This window comes from Anser cygnoides, chromosome 20 (genome assembly GCF_040182565.1).
Source record: "Anser cygnoides isolate HZ-2024a breed goose chromosome 20, Taihu_goose_T2T_genome, whole genome shotgun sequence".
NCBI lineage: Eukaryota > Metazoa > Chordata > Aves > Anseriformes > Anatidae > Anser > Anser cygnoides.
This window is the reverse complement of record NC_089892.1, coordinates 6,174,323-6,188,785: the sequence shown is the minus strand read 5'-3', so window position 1 is coordinate 6,188,785 and position 14,463 is coordinate 6,174,323. Positions and strand designations below refer to the sequence as shown.

General features: G+C 48.9%; 1 protein-coding gene across 2 annotated transcripts; it reads left to right on the top strand.

The window, feature by feature from the left end:
- The first annotated feature begins 21 nt into the window (after window positions 1-21).
- On the top strand, window positions 22-13,053 carry DOLPP1 (dolichyldiphosphatase 1). 2 transcript variants are annotated; one of them, XM_048053213.2, is made up of 8 exons: window positions 22-179; window positions 6,924-7,024; window positions 8,641-8,725; window positions 8,977-9,076; window positions 9,924-10,022; window positions 11,333-11,461; window positions 12,128-12,217; window positions 12,693-13,053. In XM_048053213.2, the coding sequence occupies exons 1-8, from the start codon at window positions 104-106 to the stop codon at window positions 12,727-12,729; spliced, it is 717 nt and encodes a 238-aa protein (XP_047909170.1). In that variant the 5' UTR covers window positions 22-103; the 3' UTR covers window positions 12,730-13,053. The 2 variants fall into 2 exon arrangements, with proteins under 2 accessions (XP_047909170.1, XP_066836982.1); XM_066980881.1 differs by lacking the exon at window positions 9,924-10,022.
- Window positions 13,054-14,463: the final 1,410 nt, after the last annotated feature.

Genomic DNA, 14,463 nt, shown 5'->3' with positions numbered 1-14,463 from the left:
ACTCCATTGGGCCGCCGCTCTGGCCTCCCCCGCCCATTGGTCGCGCCGCCCCTTAAGTCCGCGGCGATTGGTTGCGGTGGCCCCGGCCCGGTATCCGGGTAAGATGGCCGCAGTCGGCGAGTGCTCGCTCCCCGCTCCGTGGCGGCCGCTCTCCCTCACCCACGTCGAGTACCCGGCAGGTAAAGCCCCGCGTCGCCCCCTCCCCCCGCCGCGCCGCTCCCCTCAGCGGCGCCCCGCGACGTCCCCCCCCCCCCCCTCAGAGAGAGCCGGGCCGGTCGCTGCGAAATAGTGAGCCATTGAGCTGATAGCCGGAGGCGGCGGGGCGCGCTTGCGCGATGGGGGGGCGCTGCCAGATAGTGAGCCCCAGTTTGGGGAGGGGGGGAGGAGAACGGGGCGCTGCGCATGCGCACTGCGAGGGGCGCCGTGCCCCGGGGGCTGAGGGGCTGGGGGGGGGGGGGGGCGTCCTCATGGCGCTGCCTGTCGGCGACATGGCGACACGGCGACATGGCGTGAGAGGGCGAGGCCCTACCCGCCCTGGAGCGGCCGCCACAGCAGTCTCAGTGGTGCTGGTGGTCTTGGGGAGCTCCTGTTGAGGCGCCTCGTGCGGTGCTGCTGTGGGGGCAGGCTGCGGACCGGGTGCTTTTGGCGGCTTTTTGCCGAAAAGTAGAGAAAAATCAGCCTGTGAGGTGCGGGTCCTGGCTGGTCGGAACCCGAACGTGGGGTTAATGCTCCTGGCTGCTCCCTCACCTGCCATAAAGCGCTGCCGCGTGCCCTTTGCCTCAGTAGCCGGGCTTCAGCTCCTGTGGAAGCTGCCCTCAGAAGCACAACGCCTCAAACTTACAGAGCCCTCAGGGGTCTCCGGGACCAAAAGTACTGCTTTAGCCACGAGGCCTGGGACACGATGGCACTGAAAGGATTTGGAGCGGGAAATACAGTCCCGGTGCCACCGGCACGGCTGGTTTGTAGGGTTTTCCCTGACGCTTCTGTGAAACGCTGACATTTCCTCGTCTGTCTTGTGTTTTCCCTCACCCTGTACGATCTTCTGCTGTCCCTTCTCAAAGTTATTCACGTGAAAGTTCAGGAGGGGAGGGGGAATAATCTTCCCTGTAATGCTGGTAGATTCCTCTTGTGTCCTTATTTAAACCTGGTGTTATACACAGTGTGTCTTACGCGCTATTTGTTGGGTTGGTTTGGGAAGCGAGGGTGCTGGAAGTCTGCAGGCTTCGCTGCACGAGGGCTGGCTGTCAGGTCTTAAAGAACGTGGCAAGTTGATTATTTTCTCTCTGCGTTCACTGCTTTTCTACAGGCCAACACAGAAGGTAACTGTGTAGGGCAGGTAAATCACCACCAAGGTTGGGGTTACGTGTTACAGAGCGTTGTGTTTGGCTTGGATAGAATACGTGATGCTGGAAGCCCGTAAAATGGAGAAAAAAGGCTAAAAATTAAAACAGCTGGAGGTACAAAAGTCTTAATTTACCTTCGTCTAGAAAAATGAGTTGCAGCAAGATGGTAGGTCTGATATTTTCCCCTGGATCTGGGGAGAGCGCTCTAACTTTATTTAGAAAGCTGTTTGTGTCCTGTCTGTGTAGGGCTTTTGTCCAGGTCCATAAAGCTGCTAGATAATACATTTATAAAATAACGATGCTGGCAGTATGCTCGGTACAGTGGAATTAATGTAACCCCGTGCTAATAGAGAGGGATGGAATGAGAAATAGATCCTGCTTTTACCGACATCAATTATTAAACCGTCTCGGCATGACACACGCGGCTGTGTGGCGAACTCGCTGCCTCTCGGCCGGTCCCTGAGGCTGCTGAGCCGCCGTGGCGACTGGCTCTTAAAATCTCTCCTTCCTGAAGTCTTGCAGTGCAGAACGGGTTTTGTTCCTGCTTTCATCTGCCTCGAGCGACGGGCGCTTTTGCTGCGACCAGCTGAAAATCAGTCGGTGCTGATTTCTGACAGATGAAGCCCTGCTCTCGGGCTTCTGCTTGTGATCGTGGAAGGGACAGGTGCCTCCAGGAGGGTGCTCGTCCTTCCTGTCTCCGTCTGCCGTTCCCTTGTCGGTCGTGGTATTTCAGGCACTCCAAGCACCCATCCTTAGCGCTTGCTTGGCTGCTCGGTCTTCGGGGCTTTCTGCAATGTCAGCTTTGAGCGAGATCAACTGAGAAACAGCAGATAAACGCTGTGGTGGAGTTGCCTGCAAGTGCTCTGAGCAGTGTTTTTGAGACGGAACTGGAAAATTATTGATAGAGCATGTCAAAAATCAAACTTAGAGAGAAGAAACTATCAATGCAGCATTACCTGACAGTGCATTAAACCATGCTGCTGAGGAGGGTGGTCTTTAAAAACGCTCTCGCTTTTGGGAGCGGTCGGTCCTGGTGCTTTTCTTAGCAGCAACTGTGCTTTTTTGTGAGATTTGGCATGGTGTCGGGCCTCTGGCACTAGGTAGGCAGGGATAATGCTGCTTCTGTCTGTTTTCCAGTAATGAGCTGGTGATGGCATCAGGATTGTTATGCCCTTTATGGGTATGTAAAAGCCATACTCCGAATGTGGCTAATTGCTCTTTGAACCTATTTCCGCTTTGGATCTCTACCGTTGGCACTGAGCTCTGTAATTTAATGGTGTTTCTTTTCTGCTTTTAAGTCCGCAGCTCAGTAATTTCACTGAACGCTCTCTGTTTTGTGTTCAGTGAGAGGTGACAAATGTTTGCTGTCCGTTTCCCCAGATCATTCATGATTTTACAGAACTGCAGTATTCTCATTTTCCCTTTTCAGCTGAAAATCTGAGTTACTCGATGTTTTCTGAGCAGCTGCTGTTCCATTCCTGCTATCTTTGTCTACTTTCTATTTGCCTTTCCTGTGTTTATTGCTCCTTTTTTCAGATGGTGCGACAAGAATCGTGTAATAAATTTGTTGTAGTGCTGTAACAGTGACTTTCGTTCTGCTCTTAAAAATGTTCTTCTTGGCTTATTGCTGCAGAGCATTGGATGCTGCTCTGGAGGTATTGTGCTTACACAAAGCCAGAGATGACTTTTTATTTATTTTTAAACAGCTAACCTAAGTCCCATCACCGTGTCTGTGTAGTTAGGGTTGTTTTTTCCCGTATGCATTACTTTGCATGGGATGACTTTGTGTTGCAGACTTAAAACTCATCTTCAGGGACTTCCTGTCTGTAGGGTGAGTTTCACTGGAGAGACACCGAGTTCCTGCTCTGTTTGTTTTTTATTATTATTTGGAGGAAAAAAAAAACAACTCCTCTCTTCAGCGCAGCTGGGATTCTTAAAGCTCTGCGACCTTCTGAGCCTTCTCACGTCGGACAAACTGCAAGGAGAGAACCCTGGAGAGGCAAACCCCTTCTCTGCAGGGCGACAGAATCTTCCTCACGTGTTGAAGGATTTCTAAGATGAGGCAGAGCTGGAGAGGCAAGCGTACACCATCAGCCGATAGAGAAATGATGTGTCAGAGCAAAGGCGCTCGCTCTGTGCGTGTGTTTCGTGCTCAGTTCTTGGCTGTTCGGCATCAGCCTGCGGTCCTCTGCTAACGGCTGGTCTGCCAGCCCTTGCTGTGACTTCTGCTCCGGGTGCTGGCTGCCCAGCTGGGGCTCGTTTCACACCTCAGCGCTATCTGTTGAAAGAAGCCCACTTGTTTGGCGTCTTCAGCGCTGTGCCGTGTGTTTAATCTTCCAGCAGAAGCTTCACGTCTGCGCGCCGTGTGCTGGAATTTAAAGCTTCCTGAAGATATTTGTATTGTTCCCCGGCTCGTGATATCAGGATACATGCAAGGAGAGGAAATGACGATCCATCGGGAGTATCTGCCGGTGTAAACACGCGTGAAACGAAATAAAGCTGTCCTTGTCTGCGCACCTCGCACGCGTGCATCTCGACAGAACATATGACCAGCGACAGCGCCGCAAATAGATGTTTCAGTAGGAAGCGGCGGTGGTAAAGCCAGATCTTGTGGTAGGATGTGGTTAGCGCTGTCGATTCATATTTCTGTTGTGTACAGGTTAAGCTGGTGTGGTAAACCTTGCATGTTTCCCTTGAAAGAACGCTGGGTAAAATGTTGAATTAGAGCAGAAGTAAGTGCTGAATGGAGGCTGAAGAAACAGCGTGCTGCTGATCTGCGGATGCTGTTTCATCCGTTTCTCTCTCGAATCCCTAAAATGAGGCGGTTAGGTTCTGTGCTTTGCATCCTCATCCCCAAATAATGCCCAGGGAAGGTAGGGCTTCAAATAAGCAAAAGTAAAACAAAAAAAATCAACCCAGACCGTAAACAGATTTTTCTCTTGCAATTTCCAAAGGTTCCGGTGCTTTCGGTGGGCTCTGCTCTTGTAGGAATTTCTTTCTATTCTCAAGCTGAAGCAAAATGAAGAAAAAAAAATACCTTTATAGAAGGGTAAAGGGGAACCTGCTTGCTAGGTCTGAGTGGACTTAGAGCTGCCAGCTCTCCTGCAATTCCCGGTTCCCTGGGAAGAGGTCTGCGAGCACGTGGTGTGGGAGAGTGGACAGCAGTGACCCAAGGCATCACCTCCGGGGCTGTGGGAGCGCCGTGCAGTGGTCAGAGCACGTTTATGGTGTTAGTGAGTTTCTGGTGGAGTTTCCAGGGCAGAGCTGAGCCTCCAGTTAATGCACGGCTGCTTATTTGCCTCCTCACCCAGAAAAAGCAGCTTCAGAATGCGACTGTGTTTGGTTGCTGCTGGCTACAGTAATCTGAAATATTATTAGTGCCCCCTCTGTTCCGTTTCAAGCGGACAGTTGAAATGTTTGGGGAGTTACGGTGTGCAGAGCTGTGGCTGCCCGAGTAAAGGACGCGGCGCTCTGCCTGGAGGCGGTGTCTGGGGCGATGGTTTCTGCTCCTGGGCTCGGTTCGAGTGAGGGATGTGTGCCGCTGAAGTCTGGGGCGGGATTTACTGGGTGTGCTAGATGGTAACATGATGGAGGATCTGGAGCTGGATGTTGCCGATGCTATTTAAATTAAAGACTGCCTCCTTATATGTTCTTCCACCATCTGTGCCAGTCGTAGAGCCCTCCCAGAGGATAACTGATCGGGGTTGGTTATTGCCTGACAAAATCACGTCTTGGTCTTAAAGACCAAAATCTTTGCGTACCGTGGATTAGCAGCGTGCATGACCTGAACCACGCTGATGCCTCGGTGGGGAAATCTCTCACTGATGCCACGGGAACTCAGGCTACGGGAAATACTCCTGAAGCTTTCGGGGTGCTTTTGGTTGTCTGATCATGAATTTCCTCTTCATTTGAGACAGGTTTTGTTTCGCAGAGTGTTTGGGATTCATGCAGAGCCGTAAGGGGCTTGGTTCTCCGTGGCTGGGCAGCTGGGTCAGTACCGCGAGCACGCAGTGGATGTAGGAGCAACGTGTTGCTGTTGTGCCGTGGCGGTGCGCGGAGCCTGCCTGACGCAGGGCAAACTGGACGTAGGGTGGAAGAAAAGTTTCCAGTCCAGGGTCTTCCAACACTTCTCACCTTAAAAACAAAATATAACCACACTCCAGCGAAAACCTACTGTTCTTGGGGTTTCATCCTCCAATTCCTCCTAATTTCCCCAGGGTCACGAACTAAAACTACCCCGAGATCCCCTTGATTCTGCCGGTACCCAAATCTAGTGCAGCCTGGAACGGAAGAGGAATCTGCGTGCTGTACCTGATGCAACCACAGCTATGTGGCAATAACAGCAGTGGCGTGAACTTTGTAGCAGTGCAGTGCCATTTTTTTCCCGCTTGCCGTGCTCAGAGGGTGAGGTTAAAGTCTGCTGTGCCAAGAGCCATTTGAAAACGGGCGCGTGGGCCGGGGAGGAATTGATCAAGGAGTGTGTCCGCAGCTCAGCCTTGCAGCACCGTCCCGTCCTGCTTCCTTTCTGCGAGGAGGGAGGAAGGATAATTTTACGGGGGGGGGCTCGTCCTTTTGTGTGCAGCGGTGGGATGAAGAAAACGGGGTTGTGAAAAGCAGCATAGGAAGCCCCCGTCTCCTAAGCTGCCCACCGGGTTCGCTCGGTGTTTGTTGCAGTGGCGGTGTGGTTAAAGGTTCTCTGCTCTCTGCGGTCTCTCTCCTGGTCGTGAGTTGCTGAGCTCGGAGCAAAGTGATTTGGTCATTTGTTTCCTCAGAGTTTGTGCTGGCATCTTCCCTCCAAATACTTCTGAGTGTCCTTTTTCAGGGAACAGAGACAGGAGAGACTTGGCCTGCAATGTATTACTCTTTACTTACGTTCGCCTCCTCCTCCCTCTGTGACAGTGGCAGAGGAAGAGGTGTGTTTGGGGTGCCTCATGTCCTCTTGGGAGGTCCCGGCACTGCTCCCCAGTTCTCCCTGGGGATGGCTGGACGCTTGCTAGTCGGGGTGGGGGCCCAAAGGCACTCCTGTATGGTACAAGTGGGCTGCTGGTAAAAAGCAGTCTCCTTTTTTTTCCCTCTCCTCTTTCATCTCCTGCAATGTTTAGCTCTTTATTTCCTCCCCGTGCTGCTAATGGCAGTGTTGGTGCAGACACGTGGTGAGACAGATTAGGGAGCTGATCCAGCTGAAAAGGAACCCGCTTTAGGAAGGTAGCAGGGAAAGATTTGTTTGGGGAGTGTTTGCTGGTAATTGCCGGGGCAGGGAGAGGCGATGTGAAGGGAGGGGAGGGAAGGAGCCGCCCCTGCCGCAGCAGCATGTGCTCGTGCTGGATTACAGCGACCCTGGGCCCACACCCGTGGTCACTGCTCTGAACTGGCTGGCGGTAAGCTCGAGGTCCTCTCCCCCCTGCTTTTGAAAGCCACACGTGAGCACTGCTGCCGTTCTCGCCTCGGCTCCCGTTGGGCTCAAGCAGTGCTCAGTGCGGAACGGAGCCCGGCTGCAGTGCTCTCAGCGACCCGGGCACCAGCTGGCCTGGTGGCAGGTACAAGTTCAAGCTGACTTGTTTCTCTCGTTTGTTTCCCTAGGTGATTTCTCGGGTCAGCTTTTAGCTTATTTGAGCCTTGGTCCGATATTCATTATTGTTGGCTTTGTAACGCTCATCATATTCAAGAGAGAGCTTCACACGGTGAGTCCTCCTCTCCCTCCCAGCTTCTCCTTACGACAAATCTTTTCATTTATGGCTCGCTGCTCCTGTATTTACACTTCTTTTTGTTTTAAAGAGCCAGCTTAGGTAAGGTGATCTCCTGTCAGCAGCAGGAGACCCTGTCACTTGTAACAGGTTAAGTCTTTGCTGACATTCTGTTACTCTGTGGTGTATTTTGGGCATTAGCTGTCTACAAACATCAACGGGAGATGTCTGAGAAACTGAAGAATGCTGTTGCAGGGTGGGAAATAGCATTTCTACCTTATCCCTAGATCCAGCAGGATCCCAGCATCAGTGGGTTTTGTGAGCTGGGCAGGGCATGCAGGAAAGTGTCTGTAATTCAGTAGGATGTGCTTTCTTTGAACCGTACTGAGGCACGAAATGGGGTCCAAAATAAAACCTACAAATTCCCAAGGGAGTGGATCTACCTGTAAGGGCTGCTTCCCAGCTGCGCGTTGAACAGCAGGGACAGAATTGATTCTTGCTTCTGTCCCAGGGAGCAACGAGGGACTCCTTTAATGCATAATGCTTTGTCTGCTCTGCCAGGTAGTTGGGAATCAGTGTCATGGCTAAATTCCCTTCAGGAGGTATAAACTTCTGACATTTGCCCTCAGTAAACAGATAAAACGGGGCCAGCAAAAGGCTTTTGGCAGCACATTTCCAATACGAGGCCGTGGTGTCATGGGAACCAGTGGCCCAAGGGACCTGGGAATGGGACTTGTAGGTTCTAAACGGCTGCTAGCTAGAGAGGCAGCTGTTCATTCTAGGCAATCCAAAGGGTTTTTGTCAGCCCAAGAGAATAAGCTGGAGTAACTCATCACAAACTCGTGGGTTTTTGAGTACCCGGCTTGTTATGGATGGTGGTGATGTGGCAAGCCTCGAGGTTGGTTCCCAGTTCACGGAGAAGTCCTCGCTGAGCTGGGGTGAGGCGCCAGCTGGCTTGCAGCAGCCTAACCCGTAGCTCAGGACACAGGGTGGAAAATTGCTTCATCTGAAATGGGCCTGAGTGTGAAGGAGTCAGAGGATCACCACCAGCTGGGAATTCGGTCACAGCAGCGGGACTAATTTAGGGGAGGTGGATGGACTGTGCAATGACAGCGAAAACAAATGCTAGCAGGCTGTCTCAGCTCAGAACGTGACTTCATTTACAGGAGCTTCAGGATGAAAAAAAACATTCACAGAGGGAAAAGAGAAAACCTAAAAAGTTTTTTCTTTTGGCTGGTTACCCGAATAACAGGGTGTGTGCTCCCCCTGTTGGTCGCAGTGAAAGACAACCCCTAGAAACCTGCCCTGTCGGGACACTGCTTTCTGCGCTTGCCGATGGGAGCATACAAATGTTATTGCTGTACGGTGTCATTTTTGTCTGTCTTTGTGAATCATCTGCTGAAAAGCTGTGTGTACACAACGTGGCGCCAGATACACAAAGCAGGCTGAAAAACAAATGCTTTTCTTCCTCTGCTAGAGAATGGCGAAGCTGTCGGTTACAAGTCTAGTAGATGAGAAGTAGAAATGCACGGTTTGGGGTTTTCTTAACAGAGGGAGCCTGGTAAGTAGGTGGATATTTTAAATAGTATGACACAGTTGTCTTGCCTTCACAGATCTCTTTCTTGGGAGGGCTGGCATTCAACGAGGGAGTGAACTGGTTAATAAAAAACGTTATCCGGGAGCCACGGCCTTGTGAAGGTATGGTATGGCCCGTCGGTGTCACGGTGTTGGTTCCTTTCGAGTGGAATGATAATTGTGGGGTGTTGGAGGGCACTTTCCCCTTTGCCTCGTGTTGGCTTTGGATGTTTGGGTGTAAGAAGGCTGGCAGAGATGTGTCCTGTGAACTCGTGTGCACAGCCCGGTGGAGTGGTTTGGCTTCACCTTTGGAGTGTTCCAGCTGCTATGTACGGAGTAGACCTTGACCATACTCTTTCTTCTTCTCTTCCCAGAAGCCCATTCAACAGTGACCACAAAATATGGGATGCCGTCCAGCCACTCCCAGTTCATGTGGTTTTTCTCAGTCTATTCATTTCTGTTCCTTTATTTAAGGTAAAAATTCACTGTCAGGTTTTTGGCTGTTGGTACGTTGAAACACGTCAAATAGATGGCTCCCTTGCTGCGCGCCGCTCCAGCACGCGGCAGAATTAAATCTGAGGCCCTGCACAGTGCTGTAACTAGGGCGGGTGGAGCATGTCTATCCGAATCTGAACGTAGGACTCTGCTTACCACTGCCGAAAAGGGAAGGATAGGGGTGGGCCTCCTGCTGCCTGTCTGGGTACAGGTCTCCAGATTTGCTTTTATAAGCCACGATGACCCACCAGCGTGAAGGAAGGGGCGGGGAGGGCGTGGAGGGAGGAGGAAAGAAGAGCTGCTTTCTCATGTGTCTACTCGGTTTCGTCAGCGGGGTTGTCTGCAGTCTTTTAGGTAATACCTCTTGCCCACTTGCATGACCTCGCAGTCCATCTCCTGTACCGAGTACTGTCTTCTTCTGCTGTGCTGTGCTTTCCTGAAATTCTCGCTGGGGCATGGCTCTGTCTTGTGGCTCCAAGCGTGGAGGAAGACAAAGCTCCTGGTTCCTCCTGGCGTTGTGGGTGATGGAGGACTCCGTCTCTGCTCCCTGTCACATATGCTCAGCACGTGTCTTTCACATCAGCTGCGGTAATTGCGAGCATTCTGCCTTCCATCACACTGAGTGCTGATAATAGTTGGAGAAAGAAGTATGGCTTTCTGGCTTCTCTTTAACTGCTGCCAGCAGGACAGATTGATGCTGGGATGATACCGAGCTGCCCTTGATCCCTCGGAGTAGAGCTTTCCTAGGGTTTTGGAGATAGCGAGAATAGATACGAGGACTGCTCAGCTTCCTGCCACTGTGCTAATGGCTCTCCATCTCTTTCAGAATGCACCAAACAAACAATGCGAGGTTTCTGGATTTACTATGGCGACATGTGCTGTCCATCTGCCTCGTCACAGTGGCTTTGCTAGTCTCATATAGTAGGTATGGAGCAATTGTTTGTCTTATGCTCTCATACAGTCCTGTGGCCTCTAACAGCCAGCAGACCTGCCGTTCTGTATCCCGCCTTTCCGATCTAATTCTCAGCGACTGCGTTGTTCAAGCGAGAGCTTTGCGGAGGTTGCTGCGTTGCCATGAGCCCCTTTAAATACCCAAACAAAGGTGCTACATGTGTGGTGCTTCACAGGTGCCTTTATGGAACCCGGGATCAGCTGAGCCTGTACCAAGTCTCCGTCGGCTCCGTTGCCGTGCTCTAGCCTCGCTGCCTAGCCCTCTTTCCAGCACTAATCATGAAAGCATTGCACCATGCCTTGGCACACCAGCATCTGCAGCATGTGGACTGCTACAGTTGGTCAAACTGATTTTGTTTTGCTTGAGCATTAGATAATACAGACGCGTATAGCTGTCTGACTTGCAAGATTTAGTTACATTAACATGATGAACAAAGAAAATGAAGTTTTGATGATTTTTTTTCCTTTAGTAGACAATATAATGAGCTCCAGTGGTTGGCAACCAGACAGATTCAAACTAGAAATCAGGCCATGTTTTCCCCAGAAAAATAATTACCTGTTGGCACAGCTGACTGTATACTAGAGCTGATTCCTTATTACTGGTTATTTTTAAAATTGTCAGGACAATTTCATAAAAGATGGTTGGTCTGATTCAAATAAAAAGTAATTTGAGGAAATTCATTGGCCTGTGCAAGGTAGAAGGCCAGCTAAGATGATCTTAATGGCCATGATAAATGGGTGAAAAGAATTTTGAATGTGACTCATGTAGCTCTTGTGCAGGGATAACTTAAATCATTAATACAGCTTTCTGGCTGGCTGCAGTCACAGTAGCTGCTCTGTAGTAGTGCAGCCTTTGTGTTGTCACGCTTCAGAGCTGCAACATCAAGGCAAAAATGCTGTCTGTTCTTGAAAGTTTTTAAGCTCCAGCTCTGGTGGTTTGGGGGGGACTTTTTCTGCTGCTGGCTTTGGAGAAGTCTCTTGTGGGAACCAACGGCAGCAGTTCTTCAGTAATCCAAAGATATGTGGAGAAGAATGTGGAGGATTATTGAGTTAAACTCAAATTAGAAGTGCCCTAAGCTGAAACTGCTGTAGCAGGGAAGACTTTTTCCCAATCCCCCCCCCCCCCTTTTTTTTTTTACAATGAAAACTTAAGTAAAACATCCACTTCTAACATCTGGAGGATAACTTCTTCAGAGCTTTGGAGGGTCCAGTGAAACATCAGCCCTTGAATCATGCCTCCTTTGGCTTTAAAGTCTGTCTGGTGACTTTTCTCTTCCACTGCAGGGTTTATTTGCTTTACCACACCTGGAGCCAAGTCTTATATGGAGGTGTGGCAGGAAGCATTATGGCCATAGCCTGGTTTGCCTTCACACAGGAGATATTAACTCCTCTCTTCCCAAGGATAGCTGCGTGGTAAGTCTCTCTATTTTGTGAAGGTTTTATTCTTTCAAGTCTGCATTTCTTGGATCACTGTTTTGCTCGTTACGTGAGCTTCTTGAAATAATCCAATAGCACAGATGAAGCACAAATCCCTGACAAAAAAAAAAATAAGACTTCTGTGAACTGTGTTACACACAGAAATGGGAATTCCTGGGTTCTGTTCCAGCTTTGTGTACTAACTGTTGTGTAGCTATGTAACTTGTTCCTCCATGTTTTCTTGTGTATGCCTGTCCAAAAAGCACACACCCTTGCCAGATATGGGAGAGAAAGGACATTTAAGTACCATGTTTGAAGGCCCTACTAAAAGTTATGGGATGTGGCAGAGTATTGGTTAAGGATAACTTTTGAACCATAACAGACCTTAATCAGTTTAATAACCAAGTGAGACTGTAAAGCCATTTAAACGTAATGTAGTCCAGAAATGTTATATAAGGAATGAAAAAACAGTATTTTTTCTTTGATGAAATTTAATAAGGAGCCTTCTTCACAAATGGAAGGATAATAGGAAAGTAATGTTAAATTTGAACGAGAATTTATGCGGTGTGGCTGTGTTGTTTTGTTTTTTGTATGCTGATCAAAATTAAGGTAGAGGAAAAGCCTAATTATTTCACCCCTTTCCACCCCCTTGTCTGTTTTCAGGCCAATTTCAGAGTTCTTTTTAATCCGAGACACCAGCCTCATTCCTAACATCCTGTGGTTTGAATATACAGTCACAAGAGCAGAGGCGAGGTAAGTGATCTGAGGGGAGGAATATCTGTAGCTGGGGTGACTCGTTAGGTGTAGTTACTATTTGCTAATACGCAGAGAGCTGCTGCGGATAGAACAGTGGGGAGTAAAGAAACACCAGGTTGTGAGTTAACTACCAGATCTGGAAGGCGAGTCTGTTCGGGAGCATTTGAGATTAGCGTTTCATTTAAAAAAATCATTATTTCAACTCCCCAGCCCATGTTGTTTGCCAGCAGGTGTTTATAGTCTCACATCCACACGTCAGTTTGTGGGCACTTAAGACGTGGTGGCTGTTCTGGGACTGTAAAGGGCAGGAAGGACTGATCTGCCCGCAGAGTACAGCGGGGCAGCTTTATTTTTGTGTGCAACTAAGCAGAGCCTTACTTTCATTATGTCTTTTGCCCGCTGGTTTGTCACAGTTCACTGATGCAGGGTTGGGGCCGGCTCCCTCACCCTGCCATCTCTTTTGACGTTGCAGAAACAGACAGCGCAAGCTGGGGACGAAGCTCCAGTGACTCGGGAGGTGTGGGGACCAGCGCGCGCATTTTGATGGAGACAGACAAGAGCAGAGACCTGGGAGCAGCAAGGAGCCTTTTAACAGATGGACCAAAGGAACAGGCAGGGACCATACCCAAAACCTGAAAGCCTTTGCTCTGCTTTAGCAGCTAGCTGGATGCTCCCTGATGCATGTGGGACCGTGCAGGAGTAGAAACTCATTTTCAACACAGATGCACATTGCCGGTTGGAATGTACCATCGTGTCTACGTCAGGGGAGGGGGGAGACAATGTCTGGTGTCATGTTTGGGGGAGGGAAAACCAAAAATGAATCGTTTCTGTGACTTTTTTTCTTTTTATTTTTTTTTCTTCAGCATGAAATATACACACTATTTATTTTTTTAAACGGAGCTATTGTTTTTGGGGTGGGTGAGGCATTGTGTGTTTTGTTTTGCTTTTTGTTCGGGTTTTTCTTTTTGGAAGAAGATGACAAAACTAATCTCCAGTTGGTCATGCTTAATTAGGGCTTTTAGTTTTGAAAAATTTCTCAAGAGGGGAGGGGAACTAAGATGGTGTAACATAGGTAGAAGGGAGAGGAAGGTTTTCTTTTCCTTTCTGCCACCGGTTTGGGAGATCAAATTCAATTCCAACTGCACTTTGTATAGATAGTAAGAAAGCACTAAAGATTTGATTTTTAACACTAGTGATGGTTCTGTGGGGAAGCCTGCACGGATTCCATTAAGGGGAGTGTGTGTGTAAAAACAAAGGAAAACCGAAATACACTGATATATATATTTTTTTTTCCACTGCTGCTCCTGGTGTGTAATTAGCAAGGCTGTCTTTCTCAGAATCTCTTCTAGGTGGCAAGATTACCATACATATCTCATGTTTATTTCATCTCTTCCTTTATTCTTTTATTACCTCAGGGTTGCTGGGATCTGTACAGCTTCTGTTGTTGTACTTGGTGTGCTACCGATGGCGCTCGAAAGCCCATTGGTTATAAGCAATGCTATGCTCCAATAAGTCAGCCCAAAGCCTTACAAAATTCAGTTGCTAGTCTCTGTCTTAAGCACTGGATTTTTATTTTATTTTATGTTTTTGTTAAAGCTTAAGGGAGGGATTTTTTTTTAAGAATGAACAAAGTGACAACCATAAAGAAATAATAAGGTGAACAACTAACAACTAGCTCAGTTGCTGTTTGAATTTTCTGAAGTCTTGTTAGAGTCCAGTTGTGAACTCAGTAGTGAGCTTATTTTAGCAGCTACTCCTACCAGTTCTTACAGGGGGTTGTTTGGGGTTCTGCAGGCATAATCTCGAGTGCCAAACTCCTGCAAGCAAGTTTTGCTTTCCATCCTTCTTCCATTTTGATTCCTCGTTTGGCCAGTCAGCTCTCTGGATGCTGTGTCTCTGTGGGAGTGTGCCTGCCATCTGTGTGTGCTCCAACTTCAGTGATCCATGAGTTAACCTGGCAAGGGCTATACTCAACGTGCTTCAGGGCTGTGCATGGACACTTTCTGTATTTCTAGTATATAATGCAGCAGTTCAAGTGTAACTACGGAGAAATATTTATTCAAAGCACAATTGACTTGAACTTTCACAGATAAAGGACAGCTTCTGAACTGGCTCAAAGGTCATCGGTGTGCCTTCGATGCAGTCATGTGAGCAGAGGTAAAATGACTGTCACATCTCAGTCTTGCTGCCTGTTTTACTATCTTCACTTTAAACAGACTCCTGCATTATAAAGCTGCTTGAAG